The sequence below is a fragment of the Aspergillus udagawae genome (assembly GCF_001078395.1).
Source record: "Aspergillus udagawae IFM 46973 DNA, scaffold_6, whole genome shotgun sequence".
Lineage (NCBI taxonomy): Eukaryota > Fungi > Ascomycota > Eurotiomycetes > Eurotiales > Aspergillaceae > Aspergillus > Aspergillus udagawae.
Window position 1 is genome coordinate 2,462,188 of NW_025091269.1, and position 23,947 is coordinate 2,486,134.

The following is a 23,947-nucleotide window of genomic DNA, read 5'->3' on the forward strand; positions in this document are numbered from 1 at the left end:
AATGCGTCATATTTCGCTGAACCCCGCTGCTGAAGCATTGCAAAGCAGTGCGCCCCGTCGCAGACGAGAATGATCTTGATGCTGTAGATGGACATTCCAGATACGCCGAAAGATGTGAAGAAAGACCCGTCCTGTCCTGTTTCCTTCCTCCACCAGCCGATTTACAACGCCGACGACTTGTGAAAAATTCTTCTTGATCGAGCGCTTTGCTGGCCCACAGGTCACCCTCCAAGTCCAGAGCCGGAGAGCGCGATGATGAGGAGATACACCAGCGGTGAGCACAATATAAAGATAAAGCGTGACGTAAGAGCAACGGGTTGGGAAAGGTAAGAACCGAATTCATAGAGATATCAAGATTCATCATCGGTGGGTGTTTTGTGCGGTATCTTGCGTTGGATCAAAAGCATAAAAATAAACGTACTCTCGTGAGGTCTGCCGCTTGCGGCTCGGAAAAACAGAACATAGCAGAATAGAAGAGGAAACGTCTTATCACTCAGGAAAGCCCCCAAAGAACCACTCCGATTCGACATAGAGAAGTCTACCTAGCCAGGGCTAGAGGAGCATCCCACTGAATTTCGCCTTATCCGGTCACAGGGCGTCGCTAGTGACGGAAGACATAGACTTTGAAGGTCATGTCGAAACACATTGCGAGGGTCGAGGAAACGGAAAAAGTTGAGAGTGGAGGATAAGGGCGGGGCCGTTCAGTCACGCACAGGATGTATTCGCAAAACCAGATCGGGGAGGAAGAAAACGCTAATGATCGTCGTCACTACGAGGACGTAGACTTCTCCGTGGCTTCAGTCCCGCTACCAGAAGAGTCCTTGTTTGTGCTCGAGGGTGATTCAGACAGGTTGGCAGCAGTCGAGGACCCCTCACCCTTACTCGCGGTCTCGTTCTTCGACTGGGGTCCCGGGGTACCTTCACGATCTCCTCGAGCCGACGACTCGGGCGACTCGTGTTGCAAATGATTTGTAACATCTCGATTTTCCTCCCTTTGGTCAAAAAGTTCCTCGTCATTCTGTTCGGGAATTAGTTCAGTGCCGTCACCTAGGAGAATGATACGGCCGGAACGGACACTGAAGCCGCGGGAGCGGTCGTTTTCAAGATCATAGTTATCGGGGGTCTCTTCGAATTGATTGCGGATACCAGGTCCACGAAATTCAGCTATAAACCCATCTCTCAGTTAGTAATCATCGGCGACCATGGGATCCTCGAGACACTTGCCGTATTCAGGGGGCGCGCATGGGCCGTCGCCGTTAGCTACCCGCTCAGCAATCTGATTGTACCATTCTTCCTTGGTCTTGCCATTGAGAAGACCGATGATGATCATGGTCATGTTGTCGCATCCAACACCTCCGGTCTCACTGTTAGAAGCAAGGCAGTTGTCCATCATATTCTCACAGATACGGTAAAGGTCCTGTTTTGCAGCGATACCTCTCCGAACAAATTCGACCACGGATTGCGAGGACTGACAGTCCCAAATACCTACAACCAAAATCGATCAGCAAAGGAAAACCAGACAGCGCCATTTGCAGATAAGCCCGCATTATCGAAGACGTACCATCACAGGCGATAACAAGGAACTCATCATCGTCAGTCACTTCATGAACTGTCACATCAGGATAAGCTGTGACAATCTGCTGTTCAGGTGAGAGCTCGGGGCTCTTCTTGAACTCGAAATCACCAATGGCCCGAGACAGGGCCAGGTTACCATTGACTCGACCAAAGTCGACGAAACCACCGGCGGCGCTGATACGAGCTTTCTCGCCTATATTCGTATATTAGGTGCGAAAGTTCTGAGGGTTGGATGACGAGACACGGACCTTCATTCTGTGGCTTGTGGTCGAAAGAGAGAGGCTTTGCGCGGCCCTTTACACCCAATACTGAGCGCGAATCGCCCGCGTTTGCCTACCATTCCGATTAGCCTTTCTCTGATTGCGATGTGATAGTGGTAAGGCGTAGGTTGAAGGCACATACGACCCAGATCTTGTTCTTTGAAATAACACTGACGGCAGCTGTGCATCCGGAGACTTCCTCCTCATACTTCGGGTCTAGACAGGTCAGTTTTGTCGAAAACCCAAGCCAAAAGGACAAGGGAACAGAAGTAGAATTCCAGAAGCCCAGAGCGGCGTTCACTTACCTTCCAAAATAGCCCGATCGGTGGCCAGGAAGCCATCCTTCAAAGCCTGCTCGATATCGCCCTTCGCAAAGGCCTCTTGCTTTGCGACGATCTTATGCAAGTTTTCTCCCGCGAATAACGCTACTTTATCTCCACCATGACCGTCATATACACCAAAAAAAGCGAGGCGTTTATCGGGATCTGTAGGCTTTTCGGAACCTCCTGTGGATTTGGCTTGAAGGTCTAGGACTGCAGTATGGGCGTCCTCCATGCTGATTCGCCAGCCCTGCATGGCCGACAAACCATACAAACAACACTCATCTTGACCTTCTTCGGAAGTCTATTCACGGACAAGCATGAAAAATGTTAGCAGTGATCGGAGAGGTATATTCGAATGAGCAATGGTGGCTGATTGTCTGGACGTGTGTCCGCCGCAGAACTCGGTCTTTTCGCGTGAGCACCCCACAGGTCGGCATCACGAGTAGGCGGCAACCATAAGACCCCAGATGAAAAGAGCGCAATTGTCAAATTCTCGAAAACAAATTAAAACAAATTATACAAATAGCCGTAACTGTAGCAAAAAACTGGACGATGCGTTGCGCACAGAATTTTGCTGTATAGGCGAGTCCGCGGGCTTTGAACAGGGGCGGTTGAAATTGCGTAACGAAGACAGCAATGTGGGGGATCGAAAGCACGACGAAAGAACAGATGATTTGCTTACCTTCTCGACCACAGGTTCAGATAAGGTCTGACCCATGTTGTATAGTAGGTCACGGTTAGATCTTGAGAATATCAAAGATGGTGAGACGAATTTTTTTTCTCGGGTCAAAAGTCACGCATCCACAAAAGTGAAGGAGGAGAATTGAAAGGGGATTGGGAAGGGCTCGGCGTTGATCGATTTGAGGGGACGTAGGAGGAGGAGGGGAGGAAAAAGGCGGAAGAGACAAACGAAGAACTGGCCTGAGGGCAAGGGCAGGCAGTACGGCAGTAAGGTACAGTAAGCGGTGGTATTTACTGCCCACCTTACCTAGGTACCTACGGAGTACCTACAGACCTGGAGCTGGATCACCTCCAAGTGGCGGTAGTGATCCACCGATGATGATGTTGATGATGATGGCGATGATGAAAATGACGATAGTGATGAAAGATTATCATCTAAACTTTTTAAACAGTGAAGAGAGAAAGCAGAGATGTGAGAGAAAGAAATGCCCTTTATTTTTCGTCTTCTTCAGCTCAAGAATCTCGAATTGGTCGATGTCATGAGGTGTACTGGCCTGGGTTTTGCCTTAGGCTTCCTTTGACATTTTCCAATGCTAAGGAGATACCTACCAAGGTGTCTTAATCACAGGTACCCTCCCAGGCATTATCATTATTGATTATCTTCTTTATGCTGTCTGAGGGGAGTAGTAAATGAACCTACACAGGCCTTTATTAATGACTCGATATTGTCAATCATAAGAGACCCTTGCATATGTGACAAAATCCTAGTAGGTATCTCTATCTGGTCTATCTTGCCATATAAACGACTTCCAGGTTGGCAATATCATCGTGTCTGATTCTCTTCCAAAAGGTGAATTCGAAATCTTCTAGTCGCGTGTTCCGGTCGGCAGGGCAGAGCTGACACCGCCGGTATTCTGAATTCAGCATAGGCTTACCTAGGAACCAGAAGTAACTGATTAAGGTACAAGGTTTGGTCCTTCATGACTATTATTGAAGCACTATATCTCCTAGTTCCATTATTATTGCACATTTGACGGTGTATGACCAACCCTTGGTGATGCCTGGTGGCCAGAGCGGTCTCTAAGCAGAAGGAGGTCATGTGTCTGCACTAATACATACATACATGCATGGGATGATCTATCGACAGTTACCTACCTTAACATCGGAAGTGTGCATTACCGAGTATCTGTGTAAACCTGGCGTCTCCTGATATGCATAACGCTAAGGTACTAAATAGGTATCTATTAACCACTTACATATCTATTTAATGACTAGATAGATGGCTTCCAAGTTTCATAGTGAAGAAATGGTTAGACTTCCATGATTCCAGGTTGGTTAATACTTGTTTACCGAGTATGGCTGTACTTATGACACCATCATGATCTAGGTGAAATCTCTTAGGAATGAACCAAACAGGAGACGGAAATACCTTGGAAATGAAGTAAGTAGAGAAATTCACTAGGTTCTTCAAGTGCTTCAAACGCCGTGGCCTGCCACTATGTATCTAAACAGAACAGCCACCTTGGGAATCGAAAATACACCCGTAATTGACAATGAAACCCAAAAGGCAGAGCTATAACACTGAAACTTCTGACGATGAAATGATAAAACAGCCACAAGAAGTGCGAAACGATAAGTGCTCTATTTGACTGGACAAGATCACACAAAAGTAGCGTCGCTCCTGACACTGTTTATAACATCCCTTTGTACACTGTCGCCAGGTTGCTCAATGCTGACAGACTGACGATTTCTCCATCGTTGGTCATAATTCATGGTCTGGTCGCCCCCGATCTCCATGCCAGCAAACCGCACCAGACTCACCCGGCGTACGGTACTGTCGACTGGAACCGATGAGGTTGAAGGACTCCTCCGCAGCGAAAACCGATGGGTGCTAAAATCTCCTTGCAGATAAGGATTGCCCCGGTACGATCGACGTCGACTCCCACAAGAATCTTCATTTACGTTCTGGGAATCGTCTGAGGTATCGACCAGGTTTCCGTGCTCCAACCGTCGATTGCTACTCAGGCTTGTTTCGCTGAAGAACCGGGGAAGTGGGGAGATGATCTTGGAATAATTCTGCGCTAGGCTCGATTGGCTTTGCTTTTTGGGTAATGGAACGATAGGTCGGACGCTCGAGGCTTCTAGACCTAGTGACTGCAAGAAGGCCGAATTGCGGTTGTCCTCTGTATAGACAGACGCAGACATTGCTGACATCGCCATCGAACCCGGACGGTCCTGGATGTATGACTGTCGACGACCATCGTTGTAGATAGAACTGGACATTGTGTCCGCGCGACTAGCCGTACTTCGAGCTCTCTCCAGGGCGCGGAGACCAGAGGATGTCCGGCGTGTGAATTGCGCTGAGAACATGGGGTTGGAGGAGTTTCTATTCTTTGCCCGGTAGTGAACGAAGGCTTCCAGTGAATCGGATTCTGAAATAGTTGGACTTTCTGGCTCCACGGCCCGCACCGTGAGCTGTCTTGGATGGTCGAGGACCCTGAATTCCACGCTGTTTCTCCCACGAGGGGGAGGCCGGGGGAACAGGGGTGCAAGATTTCCAACGCTGCTCTCATCGCTTTGCAGAGAAGCATGAGTGTTTTGCCATGACACTCGAACCACTCCATGTCCAGGAGGCCCGAGCCCTCCAGCTCCATGACCTGCGCCGCTCAGCCTTACTGGTAGCCCCGAGGCTACAGATGAAATGCCGCTTGAGCGCCTGGAGTACCTTCGGGACCTAGACGAGGCCGCCGAATTTCTCTTCAGTGATCTTCTTGGCTGTATAGATTTAAGGGGCTCCCGTTTTGTGGAATTGGCCGTCGTTCGTCTATGTAATGAGGGACTGCTCTGGAACGACAGTCGTTTATTCTGGGAAGGAATATCCTCTGCTTGGTTTTCTTCTTGCGGGTTATGGCGTGTCAAGGGGGCAAAGTCCCATTCGATCGTCGAATGTGAAAGAGAGTTTTCCTTGTCGTCCGAATCGTGCGCTTGCCTGTTCTCTTCCAGCGATTTTTCGCTCCACAAAGGTCTCAGCTCCAATTTTGGCGGCTTTGAGGATGGCGACGGGCTCCTGAGGATGATAGGAGGGTCATCGGGTTTGACCGCTTCGTATGGCCGGCACGGAGGGAGATCCGAAGGAGTTAGTCTCGGGTCTTTCTCAGTCGGGAATTGCTCTTCTTCTTGCGTTGCAGCTTTCGTCTTGCGCTTGTGGCGCCAACAGCAGAAGAGTGCCAAGAGAACCATCACGAAAACAACAGGAATCACAACCGCTGTCGCAATGATGCCGGCTTTCTTTCCGTGGGCACCACTGCCGTTGTTCGAGTCCGCTGATTTAGCTACGCTACCGTCTTGCCGGTCCCCTCGCACAGCACGGATAATAAACTGTTCGCTGTCTTTTGCAGTCCCGTCACGAGCTGTCAACGTGATGGGGAAGCTACCCGGTTCAAGATCCGAGGGGACATGTCCATAAAGAGTCTTGCTATCAGAGTTGTACCGCAGCCAGGGCAGCCGCTGACCGAGATTCACTTCGAGTTGGACTGAGTCATTCTTCAAGATCGAGTTGTTAAAGACCAACACGAAGTCATCGCCAATCACTGCGTTGCACTCTTTGATGTCCTCTGTGAAGAATTGTGAATATTGAAGAGCGACGATCATTCGGGTGACATCTCCATACGTGTCCCTCACGGAGATTGTGACATTCTCGTTCATGGCATTGGCGGGGGGTGTGCCACTTAAGGAGATAGTATCTCTGTCGAAGGTTAACCAGCTCGGAGCCTGGGCCTCAGTAGAAGTCACTTCACCGTTTCCTGGTTGTCTGCCGTCTAGGGTTAGAATGTCACGGAAGTGACTGCTATTGAATTGCTTTCCTCTAGTGAGGAACAGAGTCTGCGTGCTCTGATTGAATGACAAAATGTGCGGACTGACGATCATCTCAAAACTCATCGTGGCTGCACTGAAGCCGGCGACATCCGAGGCGACAAGATTGAATGTAAATGCCTGAGGCCCAGTGTTAGGGGTCGTACCGGAGAACGCGAGATTAGACGGGTCAAACCGAACCCACGATGGCAGAGGGGTGTTCTGGGGGGATGTGCCGTAGAAAAAGGTCGAGGTGCGAGTATTTGAGAAAGTGGCATGATCAAACGAGATCACAAACGAATCACCGGAATGCACGAAGATGGTTGATGGTGCTGATGTAGCACCAATGGCTTCAAGTTGTGGCAGCAGTGGCTTTCCAGGCTTCGGCCCATCCTCTGCCGTGACGACCAGAGTAACTTCCATGCTTGCAGAGTCTGGCCCATTAGTGGCCACGAGTTTGAATTTGTTCGGTCCCGTATCTAGACTTGTAGGAGTGCCGGATAAGGTCCGGCTTGAACTGTCTAGGTGTAGCCATGAAGGCGCACTTTGCAGAGAATATTGTGTTCCCGCTTCCGTACCGCCGAAAGTCCCTGGTGAGAAGACGAAGTGGAAAGGCCGTGAGACTCGAGCCACAGGCGGTAATTGCGCATTTACCGGATAGTTTAAAACTAGGCTTGCGTTGACAGCGACGAGCAGTGCCAGGACGACCAACGCGATGAGTGCCATAGCTCGTCGAAGCCTCGAATGCTGTTCTGGGGCCACAGAGGAGGAAGCTCGCTTGGGTTAATCGTCAGACCATCCAGACACCGGACACTTGGATACGGACAAGAGTGTCGGACGAGGACACGAACGAGGGCGACATGTATGAGAGGACGTCGTAGGGTACCCACCCTTCTTCAGGGTGATTACGACCAAGGACCAGCCATCTGAGAAAGGAGCGGCGCGAAAACTGCCACCCTCTCAAGGAATCCATGCTTGAATATTTTTGACGTCACTCAAGTATGGGAGCGAAGAACTGGTTCAAATTCCGTTCCGCGCGACGGACAAAAAATCACGTTGTGATTTGCGCGGTCCTGCAAGGGGCGTATGGATTGATACTACCGCCCAGGAGCGAAGGAGGAAAGGCGAACCTATGTCTCAAGATTATCCCTTGGAGTACCCAGGGGAACTAATAAGAGAGATAAAGAAAAGACATTGTCGCAACTATCTCGAATCTTAAGGAGCCCAAGGAGAAGAGCTTTCGGTCAAGCCCAGCTCAAGGGGTTCAAAAATTGAAGCCTGAGAAATCCAAAGGGTCTCAATCGCGTTCGAGGTCAAGGACCATCCGAATTCCAGTACGACCTGGCGCGTAGTAGTCGGCAACCTCCTCCCGTTCTTCAAATCCACTGCGATTGTACAATGATCGAGCGGGCTCCCTGGCCTTGTCCACCCATAACTGAATGTGTTGGCAGCCTTCCTTCTGTAGACGTTGCCGAATGTAGTTCATAAGCTGCATCCCGATGCCCTGCCGACGAAATGCCTCTACAACACAGACTTTGTGCAGTAAAGCTACTCCTTTCTGCCGAACATAGACAGCATAGGCGACTAAACGATGCGGTACACCGGCAGCTGTGCTGACCGCATACAAGACCTTGGTGTTAGGCTTCTTCCTCCAAAGGTCCTCTCCAAAGGCGAATGCCTCGTTAGCCGGAAAAGTCTTCTTCTCAATCCGTGCAATTTGTGCGAGGATCTCGAATGCCTGATCTTTGCCTAAAGCATGGATGTCTGATACGGTTAAATTGATTGACATCGTCGATCCTGCAAAGTCTCCCAGACGATCTACATTCAGGACTGTAAGAGACAGTAAGACGAGGAGACGACTGTGTTTCAGGGATGCTACTCCCCTAGCTAATTCGGCATGAAGGAGGTAATCCGAAACACACCACACTGAAGAATGGAGAAAAGGAAGCTCAGAGTTCTAAGGTACCTTTGGCAACAAGCAGAATTCCGACTGAAGAACTTTCGCCCAGAAAAGGTATTCACGTCTGAGGCAGAAGAAAAGCTCATGGGAGATAGCTGAAGTAACCAATCAAATTCGTCCATCGCCAACTGCACAGGACCCCACCAGATGATCAATCAGGTACGTTCATAAACAGTACCTAGGTAACTCCCTTAGGTACTCTTAGGTAAGGTACCTTGAGTACAGTTTAGATTACATTCTCAAATACAAGGTCAAGGCCATCAAATTCCCAAAAGCTGCACGTCAAATATCGGCTGTTGCATCCATCATCATTGGAGATGCCCCCACAAGCTGAGGACAAGCGCCAGGCCGCCCGCGAAGTCATCGACATTCTTCACGAAATCTCAACCCTCCTGGTATGTGCTTTCACCTCGCCATTCTCCGTTCTGGCTTTGCGCTATGTGGACTTCTCTCGGCAAAGATGTCTGGCAGCAGTTTGGGACGTCAACTGACGTATGGCGTGAACCTGGTCTAGAACACGAATCTGGACCGAACAGAGCTCTCCCTCTGTGTGTCTCTCATCGAAAATGGAGTCAATCCTGACGCCCTGGCGGTAAGTTTCTATCCTCTTTTTTGTTGGAAAGACAAGCCTCGGCGTGATTGATGGGCTAGGACTAACACAATGCTGTGCCATTGACTGGTATAGACCGTTATAACTGATCTTAGGAAGGAAGCTGCAGCAACCTCGCGCGGTCTTGCGAATAAGCACTCAATGCCTGAATAATTGCTTCTAAGTGCTTCGCTGTTTTGCAAGCTACACATTTTGCTATTTCACTCGGCCTTCAACTAGCCGGCATATCATGGTTCTTGGTGGCGTCAAGGTGATCTGGCTTTCCTGATTTCTTCTCTGTCTATTTTGTGCGAATCTTTACGTTTCTTCATCTGGGTTGGGACAGGACGATACCCTTTACGAAGTATAACCATGACTACTGGTATTTTGAAATCGATGCTCAGAGTTGTAAGCTTTCAATACTTCGATTTCCCATGCCTGCGTCATGGTACCCCTGGTATCATAGAATTGACTATAAAAACAAATAGAGAACGGTGGTAGGAAGACAGGACAAACAAGGAGACGCAACAGATGATAACTGCTGACAAAAGATACGCTGTCAAAGACTGGCCGCTTACTATGACTTTCCAGCGGCCTGTGTCTGTTTGTCATCCTTCGTAGACCCAAGCTCACCGGCCATCGCCTCTGCTGTAGCCTTCTTGATACGATCAGCTTCCTCAGCATTATTCTGCTCTTTGCCCTTAGTATCTCTCTCATCTTCGCTGTCTCCCAGGCTGAACGGATCATTCTCTGCGACAGGCGATGGCTCTACTGTGGCCAGCGGCTGCCATTTGCTCGACTTGCCTCCCGTGGACGTGCGTTTGGCCGGGTCGGAAGTATCATAAAGATTGCCAATCTCGGATGGCGGACCCTCCTGAAAAGATACCTTACGTCTGTCAGGTGAAGGAGAAGTTGATTTATACAAATTTTGGTTGGCAAGTGGTCTCCTTGGTGGCTGGGGTGGAGGTGCTGCAGTAAAATCAGCAATGGTCGCAGAAAGAGTAGGGTACACGGGGCAGACCTTCAGAGTCTCTCAGTTCCAGTGCAGAGAAGTCGTCGCTCAACAACTGAGGGTCAGCATCGTAACGTTCGCGGTCACCGCTGCGACGACCTATATCGCCACTCCTTCTTGGTCGACTGTAACCCTGGCCTTCACCATAACGCTGGTTAGCTGGACCCTCATCGACGTCTTCACCGTCAAGTCGCTTTTTGAGATTCTGGACCCAAGAGTTCACTTTGGACTGAGTCTCCAGGAAGCCCTTGCGAATGTTCTCGCGGATTACAGGAAGATCATCTAAGCCAAAGCGCGTTAGTTATAAACCAAAGCTGGTAACATCGCGTAGCATCGCATACCGTCAAAAAAACTGTATTCCCGCTCTTCCGACTGATCACTTCCTCTTCTAGCCCGGTCATGTCGAGATTCATCCCACCGGGATTGCTGTGCAGGACGGTTGTAATGCTCGGCTAGTTGACGGGCATACAACTCATCCGCTTCCAATTGCCTCTGCGTCGCAGACGGACGAGGAGGCTTCGGAGGCGCTATTTCTTCTTGCTGAGCGTTGGGGTCGGTCATGCCTAAGAAAGCATTTTGTTAATGACCGCAAGACCGGCACTGGTTCAGCTTCACATACCAAGGAGAGCATGAAAAGCCCGTTCGACATCCCAGTCGCTGGCCACCAAAACTGCCCTGACGATGGATGCTTCGATGGTGGGAAAGGCTTCTCTGAGGGTGTTCTCTGCCTGTTGCCGCGGGCTCACTGGACGGGGTGGCTTCGGCGGGGCAGCTTCTGTACCAGTTTGCTGCGGAGGGGCAGTGGTAACACCGCTTTCTTGAGGTTCATCATCGAAATCCAAGGGACGCGCAGTAGTCGGCGACTCCGGTTTAGGACTATTAGGGCCAGCTGCCGATTTGCTGGGAGTCTTGGGAGAGGTTAGTTGTTATCATGTCACAAAGGGCACATGACAGCCTACCATCTTGTCCTCGTCCGACATATGGCTCGGAATGATTTCGATCTCAGTTGGTCGAATGAATGTACTTGTGCAAAGAGTATGAAGGTCTGTTGCGCGAGGCGCACGTTCCAAAGTGAAATTCAAAGTATTAGATAAAGGTATCTGTAGGCAGAAAGTAATTCAGGGTCATAGCCGTTATTATTGGAGACCACCTCCTATCCAAAGCTCCAGACAACGGCTGCTTGTGATTGGATTCAGACCCGCAGTGACGTTTGTGGCACGTGATACAGAAGTCCCGCCTTACCTAATCTATGTACTATCCATATCTCTGAGCCTCAATTATCTGGAAGCAGTACCTCGTCAGAGGAGGTAAAAAATAATTTACTATAACTTACAGTAAATCTGCAGCTTACTTCCTTCTGAGCTTGAATGTAGATGGCCTGAGACACTCTGCACAAACAGGCCTATGTCACCCATTCAATATGCCTCAATTGTGTTCTGTCTTAAACCTCAAGGCTCTGACCAGTTGAATTTACATCACTGAAAGTGGTGATACCAACATTAACCATGGCTTCAGAACTGGAAATCTCCTCCACGTTCATTCCAGCCTTATACAAGCCGGCTGCATTACTACCAATTGCAAGACATCGCCAAAGCTTGCTTTATCTCGTCGAAACATACCCTGTCACGATTGTCGTTGGACAAACTGGCAGTGGAAAAACAACACAGCTGCCACAGTATCTAGATCAAGCGGGGTGGTGTGCAGATGGAAAAGCCATAGCTGTCACTCAGGTATTGTTCGACCCCCTCCACCATGGCCCCGTACGTCAGTATGTGATTGCTAAGCTGGCAACAGCCGCGTCGGGTGGCTGCCACCACTGTCGCAGCTCGAGTGGCCGAGGAGATGCGCTGCAAATTAGGCGAAGAAGTGGGTTATTCGATTCGTTTTGAAGACGTGACATCTGCTTCAACAAGAATCAAGTTCCTAACTGATGGAATGTTGCTCCGAGAGGTTCTCGTAGATCCTCTTCTTTCTCGGTATTCAGTTATTATGGTCGATGAGGCACATGAGCGATCACTGAGTACCGATATTCTTCTTGGAATACTCAAAAAGATCATGAAGAGACGGCCCGAGCTCCGGATCGTGGTCAGTAGTGCGACTTTGCAAGCTGAAGACTTTCTGAAATTCTTCGCCGGGGATGAATTTCAGGGCGACGGAGAGGCCGGCGAAATGGGAGGAAGCATCGGAAGAATTATTAGTCTTGAGGGACGAATGTATCCTGTCGACATTCTGTACCTCGAACACCCAGCAGAAGATTATGTGGAACGAGCCGTCAAAACTGTATTTGACATACATTTGCAAGAAGAAGACGGTGATATTTTGGTTTTCCTGACTGGCCGAGAGGAGATCGAGACCACGATCCAATTGATAACGGAACGCGCTGCTACCCTGCATCCTAAAACACCAGCTCTTCTACCGCTTCCTCTTTATTCTGGTCTCACAACGGATCAGCAGATGTACGTCTTCGAGCCAGCCCCAGAAAAAACACGCAAGGTCATCGTGTCGACCAACATCGCAGAAGCTTCAGTCACTATCAACGGTATAGTATATGTCGTCGATTGCGGATTTGCCAAGCTCAGAGCCTATAATCCAAGCACAGGCATAGAGACATTGACGGCTGTTCCGATATCAAAAGCAGCCGCTGTTCAGCGAGCAGGTCGCGCTGGTAGAACGAAGCCAGGCAAGTGCTTCCGTCTGTATACTCAGCAGGCCTACGAAAGATTACCAGACGCTACCGTTCCTGAAATCCAACGCTCGAACCTGGCCCCTGTGATCATGCAGCTCAAGGCCCTGGGTATTGACAATATAGTACGATTCGATTTCTTGACACCTCCTCCTGCGGACTTAGTGATACGTGCCTGTGAGCTTCTATACTCGCTTGGAGCAGTCGATGACTATGCGAAACTTACCAATCCATTGGGGATGCGAATGGCCGAACTCGCCTTAGATCCCATGTTGGCAAAAGTCCTTCTCAGCGCGCGATCCTTCAACTGTTTGAGTGAGATCCTTTCCATCGCTGCTATGATCAGTCTCCAAGGTTCTGTGTGGGTGCAACATGAAGGCGATAAGAAGTCCGCGGAGACCAGCCGCAGAAAGTTTGCCGTTGAAGAAGGGGATCACTTGACCTACCTCAATGTGTACCAGGCGTTTGTCACGAAAGGAAAGAAAGACCCCAAATGGTGTCGGGATAATCTCTTAAACCATCGGTCGATGCAACGGGCTGTTAGCATAAGAGCTCAATTAAAACGCTACCTTGAGCGCTTTGGGTTTCAAGTGGATGAAACTCTCTCTGGTCGCCACGGAACGGCTGGTCTAGCCAGACCGGCCGAACAAATTCAAAGATGTCTGACGACTGGCTACTTCGCACATGCTGCAAAAATGCAGCCAGATGGGACTTTCAAGACGGTCAGCGGAGGGCTTACTCTACATGCGCATCCCACTTCCTTAATGTTTGTACGTACTTGCCATTGTCAGCCTCTGTCACCATACTTCTCCCATTTACTGACTGATTTATATTTAGAACCGCAAAGCAGATTGGGTCATCTTCCATGAGATATTGCAAACCGGTGAGAAAACATACATTCGTGACATCACCAAGATCGAGAAGAGCTACCTGCTCGAGTATGCGCCGGATTTTTACAAAGTCCAGTGACTCGATTCCTCTCTGTGGATCGTCGAGCCTGGGTGCTGATAACCCGAGAGTGCAAGCTAGCAGGCAATGTGCAGAGCTTCATTGCCATATAGTCTCAATCAGTAGACACAAGCTTCGTGATAGACCGTGTGTATAATGGAGCATATTGTTGACACCGCGATATTGCGATTCGTGCAGTGTGGCAAGAGTAAATGTTGATATCGTATGACGATACCCAGGAGATGAATAATCTCCATAGATAGTATGGATGGAGGGAGAACATGGTAGATCATCTCAGTGATTTCCATTTCGTGGGGATCTTCGAATGTTCCAAAGTTGACAAGCATTACACCCCGGAATCATAGAAGGTCCGCCTCCTCTCAAGATCAACACAATACTCTCAAATTTTGTTCAACAATCGTTCGTCATCTCAAATACAAACTAACAATAGAAACATTCTGATATCCCTCTCGCCTTGGCATAAAAATGCCAGGACATCACCACCACCATCATGACCATGGCGGACATTGCCATGGAGAGGATGGACATGATCATTCAAACGATATCACCCCTGCCATTCAGTCCCTTCTTTACTCGCAGATCGCCTTCGATGCTATTACCACACTGAACGGTATGCATAACGGTAGCTCTTTATATGGTCGTTAGCGGACGGTTGTTGATGCAAAACGCAGAAGCAACGCCCAAATCAGGAGCTGCTATTGTGCAGAAAACATGGGCTGACCGATTAAATGATGAGCCCGAACTCGAAAGTGATGCGGATGAGCAGCTCTTAATGTATATCCCGTACGTCTCGACCTCTATTACTTCCACTTGAATCTCTGCTGGCCGTCTCTCCGATCATTCTCGCGTTTTTGCTTTACCCCGCTGATTGCCCCTCATCTTATCAATGCTCGATTGTCGCAAAACGCACCAGTTCCACAGAAGCCAGCTCTGCCAGAAAAGCTGTGGGGATGAAGTAATGCTGAATATCCATGGTACTACAGGTTCACTGGGCAAGTGAAACTGCACTCCTTGCTAATCTACACTGCACCCACACCGTCTGCGCCCAAAACCCTGAAGCTCTTCAAGAACCGGAATGACCTGGATTTCGCAACTGCCTCAGATTTGACACCCACACAAACAATCGAGATCCCACAGCCAGTTCCTGGGTCTGACGTTTTTGAGCTGCCCCTCAATCGCGCTCATTGGAATGCGACTACTTCGATCACCTTGTTTTTCGAGGACAACTGGAGCGGGGGAGAAGAGGATGTGACCAAAGTTGGATATATCGGTTTTAAAGGCCAGTATATGGCTCTGAACCGTGAACCGGTCAGTTTCCTCTACGAAGCTGCTGCAAACCCTAGCGATCATGTAGCCATTCCGGGTGTCAGCGGTGTAGGAGGGAGAGTAATGCCTGGTCAATGATTTGTTCAGCTCCATGGCTGGAAAAGACGGCGTACTGGCCGACAGATAGCTAATATAGGACTGTTCCCATGCCTGTCACGTTGCTTTATGGCATGACTCAACTAGATTATGTACATGATTTCGAATGAAACTAATGACATGGAACTCGAGTCTGCTGTATAGTAACCGCACTTCGACCGCGAATACTACCAATGCAAGTTTTAAACTGTCATGGCTGTGTACTATCTGCAGAGAAGAGAGCAGCGAAAGAGGGACAAAACCACCAGCGCCCGAAAATGCTTGTATCTCTGCTATATATATATAATGAGATCGGCGGAAACGTATGTAATGCATTCATCAGGAAGCAGGAACTGCGGTACGCGTCTTCATCCTGGCGGCTGAAATCTCCACTTCCTCTTGGTCGCCTTCTTCGCCCTCGGCCATAACTGGAGGAGCGGTAGGGACCTTTGGCAAGGTGATGGCCTCTGTCTCTTGGCGTAACTTTTCCAACTCGTCCTCAACTTCGTCTTCATCCTGGTTCGACAACTGGCCCGCAAGCATCTGGCTAATTTCCTGTAACGGCATGTGGTTAGCACAACGATTGCCCCATTCGCAGGGTTTAACTCCACGTCTCTTTACCTCTTGGTAGGCCCTGGCTTCTTCAGTTTCGCCCATCAGCTTCTCTACACCTTCGATACCCCCCATTTCCTTGTTGATAGCTTGGAGCACCTTTGTTCCCTGTTGCAAGCCAAAGAGAACATCCTTCTGGACTAAGGAAAATTCCACCTGACTCGTCAGCTGCTCCAGCTGCTCCAGCTGCGCATCTGTTTTACTTAGGAGTGTTTCTTGATATTTCTTGCGTCGAAGAGCCAGCAGTGCACGTCGGCGGTCATCTCGCGCAAGACATTCCTTTGCTATGGCGGTCTCGCGGTCTGTGAGAACAGTGATTCGTTTCTGATACTGACGAAGCTTATCGCGCTGATTCTTCAGATCAAGAATGGCCCTTAATACAAACGATTTTTCTCGTCAGTAGTCCTTCTGCTGCAGGAGGTTCCGGGTATGGCAAGGAGCCGGTGGGATGGGATCGCTACTGGTGTCACATGCGGTCCGTGATAGGGTGCTCACATTGTACAATAACAGATGAGGAGTAGCTAAAACATGAGAGAAAGGCAAACCTACCTATCCTGAGCAGAGATCTTATGAGAACTGCTTGTGTTTCCCATTGTCGCAGCATACTGGCAGTGCCACTCTCGAGTGTAGATAAGTTGGCGATAAGTACGGATATCTTACCCCAGAAAGTCAAAACACACTTGGAAAATGACGTACACTCTTCAAAACTCTCAGTGCGGCGTAAGGAAAAATACCATGTGCGTATGGAATTTTATCTCGAGGAATGGTGACCAATCAGACAAACGGATTCTGGGATTGTGGTATTTTTAATCATGGAGATAGCCGACCACGGTAAATCTATTTCCCCGACGGCCCAAAAAATATAGAGGATTGGGGGGATTTTCTGATAGATTGGCATCACTATTAGTGTCACGCTTTGGACGGGACTGTCCTTGCGCAGACAGGCCCTCCGTTTGAAGAAGATGCGTCAATCCCGTGGGGTTAGGTCGACTCTGAGGCAAGGCTTGGATCGCGAGGTGAGGAGTGACCGAAAATCATGCTCGCCGCTTTTGCCTACATTTTATAATGATACTGACTTTTTTTATTGTAGGTTTATCAGATCGTGCGTAAGATCATCGATGATCAGGGAGAGAGCGACCGGATACGTCTCTCGGTGCCCGCGATCTATGATACCATCAAGCGATCAAATTCCAGTCTGAACAGGAAGCCGAAGAGGATATTAGAGGACAGTATTGAAAGGGTCGTGGAAGTGGTTAAAAGCGACGTCCTCGGCGAAGATGAAGAAGATTCTGTGAATGGCGACTTCGAGGGTCTGGAGGAGCAAGCACAACCTGTTCCAGTACGCGACATAATATCTCTCCATGCTTGCATTTCTGACGATCGCAGGAATCCAACAGCCTCAATAGGAGCATTGTAGGCTCATGGAATACCAATTCGAAACCGCAAAAGTCAGCCGAACCCAGTGCTTCTGAAAGCGTACCTACGCCAGCACCAATCCCGACTAAGAGACGACAACATGGAGGTGAATCTCAATCATCCAAACGACGCAAGGCTGACGTGGCCGTTGATCGCTCGCCTCCGACACATGTGAGCCTTGCGGACCTGGGTGGATTGGACGACGTGATACAGAGCTTGGGAGATCTCCTCATCCTACCGATGACCCGTCCACAAGTCTTCGTGTCTTCAAATGTTCAGCCACCCCGTGGTGTGCTATTGCATGGTCCGCCAGGTTGCGGTAAAACAATGATCGCCAATGCGTTCGCGGCAGAACTAGGCGTCCCATTCATCCCAATATCTGCTCCATCCATTGTGTCGGGAATGTCGGGAGAGTCCGAAAAGGCTCTACGGGAGCATTTCGAAGAAGCCAGAAGGCTTGCGCCTTGCCTCATTTTCATCGACGAAATTGACGCCATCACCCCGAAGCGAGAAAGTGCACAAAGAGAGATGGAGAAACGGATTGTTGCTCAACTCTTAACATGCATGGACGATTTAGCACTGGACAAAACCGACGGCAAGCCTGTGATTGTTTTAGCAGCTACCAATCGACCGGATAGTTTGGACGCGGCCCTGCGTCGCGGGGGTAGATTTGATAAGGAAATCAACATGACCGTCCCGTCGGAACCAGTCAGAGAGCAGATCCTGAGGGCGCTTACTCGAAAAATGCGCCTCGCTGACGACCTAGACTTCAAGACTCTGGCCAAACGGACACCGGGCTTTGTCGGCGCTGATCTCAACGACTTGGTCTCCACGGCAGGCTCTGCGGCTATAAAACGATACTTGGAACTACTCAAATCGAACAGTGGGGAAGAGATGGACATAGAAGATCCCAATGACCTGAGCCCTAAAGTCAAAGAGCTGCGACGGCTTATCAATCACGCGAAGGAGACCCCTATTGGTGATGAGACGCAGACGGTCTTTGTCTCCAATGCAGACTTTTTTACCGCTCTCCCCAAAATTCAGCCGTCCTCCAAGCGTGAGGGCTTCGCCACTATACCAGACACTACATGGGCAGACATTGGTGCTTTGGGAGGGATTCGCGAAGAACTCAATACTGCGATCGTGGACGCAATCAAGTCTCCCGAGCTCTATGCGAACGTGGGTATTACGGCGCCCACAGGTGTCCTGCTGTGGGGTCCCCCCGGCTGTGGTAAGACGTTGCTGGCCAAGGCTGTGGCCAACGAGTCGCGCGCCAACTTCATCAGTGTAAAGGGACCTGAGCTGCTCAACAAGTTCGTGGGTGAGTCAGAGCGTGCAGTACGGCAGGTCTTTGTTCGTGCCCGCTCGTCAGTCCCTTGCATTATCTTCTTCGACGAACTTGATGCCCTGGTCCCCCGCAGAGATGATGCTCTGTCCGAAGCTTCTGCGCGTGTCGTCAATACCCTGCTCACTGAGCTTGACGGCCTCGGCAGTAGTCGTCAAGGTATCTACGTGATTGCCGCCACAAACAGACCCGATATCATCGACCCTGCAATGCTTCGTCCAGGTCGTCTTGAAACGCTTCTCTACGTCAGCCTGCCTAATCCCTTGGAGCGTGTGGAGATTTTGCGGACCCTTCTTCGCAAGCTTCCTATCGAGTTCAGCGAAGATATGAGGAGGCTCGCCGAAGAATGCGAAGGGTTCAGCGGTGCGGATCTGGGAAGTTTGCTGCGCCGTGCCGGTTACTCCGCGATTAAAAGACGTGATCAGATCAGCTTTGAGGATTTCGTTGCCGCTAAAGCTTTCATTCGGCCCAGTGTTACCGATCTGAAAAAGTATGAGAAGCTCAGGAGGGAGTGGAGCGGGGGCGTGTTGTAGATATCCGACTAGAGTGGCGTACAAGGTCAACCAAAGTATTGTGTACGTACGGGATAATGGTCATATAGAAAAGCCTTGCATGTGTAGATGCTGACAATCTCCTCGCTTGCTCGGAAATTTGCGATCGATGAGTCTACCAATGGTTCATTTTCCACGTAAAGTCTCCAAAAATTCGAATTGGGATGCGGAGGTTGCTTGGATCATCAGATGAGGACTTAATCTTGAGAAAAACATTTTATAAGGACAATAACTTTTATAAAGCGGATATATCTATTAAAGAAAAAAAAAAAACTGATGCACACCAAGACGCCTCTCATGTGGACATGACATGATAAATTAACAGTTGGAAAACCCAATAATGTACGCTTCGAAGTCGACATGTAATTACATCCAGAGGCGGCAAGTTCCATCCGCGCCTGCACTGACACACCACGGTTCTCTAGGATGCCAGTCGACGTCCATCACGCCGAGTTCGCCAGTGACTTTGTGTCCCTTGAGAACCTTGAGCGGTACAATGGTGGCATTGCTGAGCATATCCCCGGTAACACTGCCGTGGAAAATTTGAAGCGAGCCGTCGTCACTGGCATCTGCAAACAGGGGGTAGCGGCCGCCTGGGTGGAACTTGACAGCACGAATGGCCTTGCGGTGGTACCGCAGTGTCTTGTACGGACGCTGCGACAGTTCGAGATCATGCCAAAGGAGACGGCGATCATACGAGCCGACAATAAGATTGTCTCCACCGGAAGCGGTGGCGGAAGTCGGGTGGATGTCGAAGGAGGAAATCCAGCGAGCACCAGGTTGTAAAATCTTGACGAGAAGTTGACGTGAAAGATCGTATGCGCGAATGCTTCGCTGGTTTGCGACAAAGAGGATCGGTTTCGAGGGGTGGAAGTGAGCAGCCTGAGGAGGACCACCACCCTTGATACGCCGGCGGAAGGGGTACTGAGTCAGATGCTTGGAAAGAGTGTGGATCGAAATCGCCACGGAAGCTGGAGTTGATGAGCCGGGACAAACCGTGACAAAGTAGTCACCACGTCGGTGCCACGAAAGGGACTTGGCAACGTAGCGAAGAGGGATGACAGCGCAGACTCCCAAATCAGCAAGTGACGACGAAGGACGTATCCACTTGGGAGGGTTGTTCTTCTTGTTTGCTTCAGCACCAGTGGGAGGAGGGACAGATGCAGCATATCCCCAGCCCGCATCCAGAATGTCCAGGCTGGCTTTTTCAATTGCTGGGTCGACAATTGGAGGAACAGCAAGGAAAATGTCGTCGCCAGCAGCCGCAGCGAGGATAAGAGCATCCTTGCCCGGTCTCCAACGAACAACATTAACAGGGTCTTCCTCGCTCAATTTCACGCTCCACAATTGGCGGCCCGTAAGAAGTTCCCAAACCCGAACAGTTCCGTCATCGCCACCAGTAGCCAGCCACAGACCGGAAGGATCAACAGCCAGCGTACGTACCCGACCATTATGCCCTCTGAACACGGTAGCACAGGCAGTGGGGAACGGCTTCAACTCCTCAGGGCTCGGAAGCTTGGGCAAAAGGCTTTCAGGGTCGATGTTCAGCTTGCTCCTACGAACTCTGGGGGCCAGGTAAAGATCCAGGCACCGCTCGAACTTCTCCTTGACAAAGCTTTCATAGCCAGGAACTCTGCGCAAAGAACCGAAATCGTTAGGGAGAAACTCGCGGTCCCGGTCTTCAGGGTCAGCTTCCTCCCAAGCCTTTCGTTCCTTCTGACTAGGCAAATACTCTGGAGGCGGGTGATAACTTTCCTCATAGCCTGGAGGTGGAAGTTTAGGCGCAGGGATATGCATAGGATGATCCTTCCGCTCCGCTTCATCGGCCCAGAGATCATATTTGATGACCGTATCATCCTCCTGATCCTCTTCCGTTGGAGGCTTGAATGGGAGAATCCGGCCTTCTCTGATTGCCTTCACGATCTTCATAACCCGCTTAGCTTCGTGTTTCGAGGGCACAAACCGCCGTTTGGGTTCTGGCGCAGCACTCAATGGCATGATTTCCTGCTGACTGGTAAACCACTCAACCGTGGGCTCATATGGGTTGTAACCATCTTCAGGAATTTCGTTCATCTGGACTTTGCGCAGCAGCTCCAGCTCATCCTGGCTCAGCTCCAAAGGTTTACCAGTGGAAGGATCAGTAAGACCTGTCCAACCCTTGGGTATTTCAATGCTATCGAGCAGTGCATCTAAAGCTTCACCTTTCGCGGGGCGCAGAATCTTCTTCCCGTTGATGTCGTAACCGATATGAGGATACTGATCGTAAAATGAAAGAGGAATGTTGCCGATGGTGTTTGCATTCTCGTCGATATCAGAATATTCAGAATTATCGTCCGGATTGATCTCGTCGTAGACGAAGCGTTCATTCCCATTGGCGTCCCTCTCAATGCGATAGTTCAACTGTTCTTCCTCGCTCGAGCTCTCACTATCATCCACCGCTGCACCAAGTTCACCAGGCGTGGTGTTTGGCTTTTTCTTGGCTAAATCTTCTCCATCCGAGGGAATCTCGTCACTGTCGAGTTCATCTTCTTCTTCCTCATTTTCTTCATCGCTAAAATCATCGATCAACTCGACCTCTGAATCGCTCTCATCGTCGTCACTCGACAGGTCGTTGGCGTTATCCGAAAGCGCTCCGTCAAGGTTGTCTGTGTTCAATTCGTCTCCAGAAAACACGCCTGCCTCTTCCTCCACATCACGGGTAACTGCCTTGCGCTTTTTGGAAGCTTTTGAAGCATTCATATTGGCGAAAAACGGCTGCGTTCTTCCAACTGGAAAGCTTTGAACGATAAGCTGCAATTTTCAAACAACTTTTTTTTTCTTCTCTGTTTTTTGCTTTTCCCCGAAACTGAGACTGCTGACCGCCCACGTGATACGCCGCCTTGGTAGCCTCATCTTATCGCATTTCGCTGATCTTCCATGGATAATATCAATCCCCCGCCGTCATCATTATTGTTTTTGTTATTTATCTCTGCACGTCTCCAGCACTATGGTCATTGCCGACGACCGATTTTGAGCTCCCCAAATACTGTGTTGTAAAATCTCCATCCACGTCATTCAGCATGCAGTACGATGGATTTCCTCTCCCTCCAAACAGTAGTCATGACACCGCCTCGGTACCGCCTTTGAAAAGACATGCGGCTTGTGACGAGTGCAGTAGGTAGTCCTCGATGCAGGATCATTTTCAAGTGAACACCGAGCCTGACGAGCTTCAATAGGGAAACGGAAGTTGAAATGCTCTGGTGAAGCTACGGGATGTAGTCGTTGCCTTAGGCAGTCACTTTCTTGCCACTATTCATTACAGAAGCCGATGGGACGCCCACCGAAAAAGCGACCCCGTGAGGACAATGATGCGTCCGTATATGAAATCGCAGACAATGGGATGTGGACTGATATAGACGATGGTGGGATCTTGACTGAGGAAGCCGGGGCCGAAGCTACAGCAGCATCAGAGGCCCTGCGACTTTGTCCTCCAGTGTACACCACACCAATGCGAATGCCACAGGCCTTTCCTAATCTATTATCTACTGACGATAGTCACAATCACCTATGGGAGTTGGAATCCGTTAGATCGCTCGACCCTATCCCTGCGACTACCGGTCCTTGGCCTGATTTCTCCAGCGTAACGGCCGCAACTTCTGGTCCGTTCACATTACCGTCGAGCTTGACGCTGATCGATTCTCCTAGCGTATCAACCCCAAGCTCGGACGGTGGTAACAGTTCTCAGTGTACCTGCTTATCATACTTATATCTATGTCTCAGTCATCTTTCTTCCCTTGCTCCCTTTCCAATATCTCAACACACGTTGTGTTCGTTATTTATTGCTGCCAAAACAGCACGGGCTGTCATCCGTTGTGAAGTCTGTCCCACGAGCTTTGCTTTGGGGATGCAGAATGTCATGTTTACTGGAACCCTCTTGAACGTCATTGCGGATGCCTGGCTGCGAGTGTCGCAAGCTGACGCTGAACTACTCGGCAAGTTAGCAGCGCCGTCTGCTTATGTGGCTTCAGTGACGCAGAACTCCCCGAACCCCCCAGAGGCTTGGAAGGATTGGCTTCGACAAACTGTGAGAAGCGCTGTTACAGGCGGCCCGGCAGATCCTGCTGGTCAGGTGAATTGCTCGGATTCGCCAACATTACTTTCTCTCATTGAGGAAATGGAAGCCCGCCAGCACAGATGGCATCATCGATCTCGAACCGTGGAATCCCCAAACGAACCCAGATCTTGTTCACCTATCCCCCATGAGCACCATCGTGAAGAGGATATGCTTTGTTTTCGTGTAATCAGAAGCGCCAGAGATGTTATAGCCAAGTTTGAATTTGCACCGCACGAGTACCCGGAGGGTGCTGTTTCGGTATGAGCGATCTATTTGTTTACCTACGTGATTGGTGTTATGTAATAATTTATGCTGGGGAGTTAGGGCTTGCGGGGGATTGGTCCTGGGTACGATGCCATACTGTGCAAGATACCACTTCTATTTGCCGCCTTATGGGCCGAATCGATCAATGCTGTTCTTGCCAATGCCTGACTCGCGCCCCTGGTATTTTGCAATGGAGCAATACATGACATCGATAGAGCCTTTTTAGTCGGGTAAGAACCTACGTAGAGTGGTGGAGATCTTCGTATACTAGGGCGACAATGGACGATTGATCTTCATCATGACTTCTAATTTTCTCGTTCCTAGGTACAATTTCATTGACTCCGAGAAGTTGGTACAAGGA

The 23,947-nt window shown here is 49.8% G+C and overlaps 11 protein-coding genes across 11 annotated transcripts; 5 read left to right on the forward strand and 6 right to left on the reverse strand.

The window, feature by feature from the left end:
* Window positions 1-769: 769 nt before the first annotated feature.
* Aud_008625 (PP2C family serine/threonine-protein phosphatase) lies at window positions 770-2,876 on the reverse strand (the record flags this gene model as incomplete). Its single annotated transcript, XM_043293495.1, has 7 exons — window positions 770-1,164; window positions 1,219-1,485; window positions 1,562-1,768; window positions 1,824-1,908; window positions 1,978-2,051; window positions 2,141-2,459; window positions 2,841-2,876. 7 exons carry the CDS (start codon window positions 2,874-2,876, stop codon window positions 770-772), a joined length of 1,383 nt encoding a protein of 460 aa, XP_043149430.1.
* A 1,622-nt stretch (window positions 2,877-4,498) lies between these two features.
* On the reverse strand, window positions 4,499-7,417 carry Aud_008626 (putative transmembrane glycoprotein; the record flags this gene model as incomplete). The annotated part of the gene is made up of 1 exon (XM_043293496.1): window positions 4,499-7,417. One exon carries the CDS (start codon window positions 7,415-7,417, stop codon window positions 4,499-4,501), a length of 2,919 nt encoding a protein of 972 aa, XP_043149431.1.
* A 571-nt stretch (window positions 7,418-7,988) lies between these two features.
* Aud_008627 (GNAT family N-acetyltransferase) lies at window positions 7,989-8,480 on the reverse strand (the record flags this gene model as incomplete). Its single annotated transcript, XM_043293497.1, has 1 exon — window positions 7,989-8,480. The coding sequence occupies one exon, from the start codon at window positions 8,478-8,480 to the stop codon at window positions 7,989-7,991; it is 492 nt and encodes a 163-aa protein (XP_043149432.1).
* A 488-nt stretch (window positions 8,481-8,968) lies between these two features.
* Window positions 8,969-9,414, forward strand: Aud_008628 (mitotic-spindle organizing protein 1; the record flags this gene model as incomplete). Its single annotated transcript, XM_043293498.1, has 3 exons — window positions 8,969-9,046; window positions 9,166-9,243; window positions 9,337-9,414. The coding sequence occupies 3 exons, from the start codon at window positions 8,969-8,971 to the stop codon at window positions 9,412-9,414; spliced, it is 234 nt and encodes a 77-aa protein (XP_043149433.1).
* A 403-nt stretch (window positions 9,415-9,817) lies between these two features.
* Aud_008629 (ubiquitin-binding protein cue5) lies at window positions 9,818-11,232 on the reverse strand (the record flags this gene model as incomplete). The annotated part of the gene is made up of 5 exons (XM_043293499.1): window positions 9,818-10,209; window positions 10,262-10,534; window positions 10,594-10,815; window positions 10,872-11,160; window positions 11,212-11,232. 5 exons carry the CDS (start codon window positions 11,230-11,232, stop codon window positions 9,818-9,820), a joined length of 1,197 nt encoding a protein of 398 aa, XP_043149434.1.
* Window positions 11,233-11,757: 525 nt separating this feature from the next.
* Window positions 11,758-13,904, forward strand: Aud_008630 (putative ATP dependent RNA helicase; the record flags this gene model as incomplete). Its single annotated transcript, XM_043293500.1, has 3 exons — window positions 11,758-11,982; window positions 12,047-13,705; window positions 13,773-13,904. 3 exons carry the CDS (start codon window positions 11,758-11,760, stop codon window positions 13,902-13,904), a joined length of 2,016 nt encoding a protein of 671 aa, XP_043149435.1.
* A 465-nt stretch (window positions 13,905-14,369) lies between these two features.
* Window positions 14,370-15,308, forward strand: Aud_008631 (PITH domain-containing protein; the record flags this gene model as incomplete). Its single annotated transcript, XM_043293501.1, has 3 exons — window positions 14,370-14,514; window positions 14,576-14,687; window positions 14,888-15,308. 3 exons carry the CDS (start codon window positions 14,370-14,372, stop codon window positions 15,306-15,308), a joined length of 678 nt encoding a protein of 225 aa, XP_043149436.1.
* A 336-nt stretch (window positions 15,309-15,644) lies between these two features.
* Aud_008632 (ESCRT-III subunit protein VPS20) lies at window positions 15,645-16,510 on the reverse strand (the record flags this gene model as incomplete). Its single annotated transcript, XM_043293502.1, has 3 exons — window positions 15,645-15,860; window positions 15,927-16,290; window positions 16,467-16,510. The coding sequence occupies 3 exons, from the start codon at window positions 16,508-16,510 to the stop codon at window positions 15,645-15,647; spliced, it is 624 nt and encodes a 207-aa protein (XP_043149437.1).
* A 369-nt stretch (window positions 16,511-16,879) lies between these two features.
* Window positions 16,880-19,211, forward strand: Aud_008633 (putative AAA family ATPase/60S ribosome export protein Rix7; the record flags this gene model as incomplete). The annotated part of the gene is made up of 3 exons (XM_043293503.1): window positions 16,880-16,933; window positions 17,008-17,256; window positions 17,304-19,211. 3 exons carry the CDS (start codon window positions 16,880-16,882, stop codon window positions 19,209-19,211), a joined length of 2,211 nt encoding a protein of 736 aa, XP_043149438.1.
* Window positions 19,212-19,595: 384 nt separating this feature from the next.
* Window positions 19,596-21,968, reverse strand: erb1 (ribosome biogenesis protein ERB1; the record flags this gene model as incomplete). Its single annotated transcript, XM_043293504.1, has 1 exon — window positions 19,596-21,968. The coding sequence occupies one exon, from the start codon at window positions 21,966-21,968 to the stop codon at window positions 19,596-19,598; it is 2,373 nt and encodes a 790-aa protein (XP_043149439.1).
* A 568-nt stretch (window positions 21,969-22,536) lies between these two features.
* On the forward strand, window positions 22,537-23,586 carry Aud_008635 (Zn(II)2Cys6 transcription factor rglT; the record flags this gene model as incomplete). The annotated part of the gene is made up of 1 exon (XM_043293505.1): window positions 22,537-23,586. The coding sequence occupies one exon, from the start codon at window positions 22,537-22,539 to the stop codon at window positions 23,584-23,586; it is 1,050 nt and encodes a 349-aa protein (XP_043149440.1).
* Window positions 23,587-23,947: the final 361 nt, after the last annotated feature.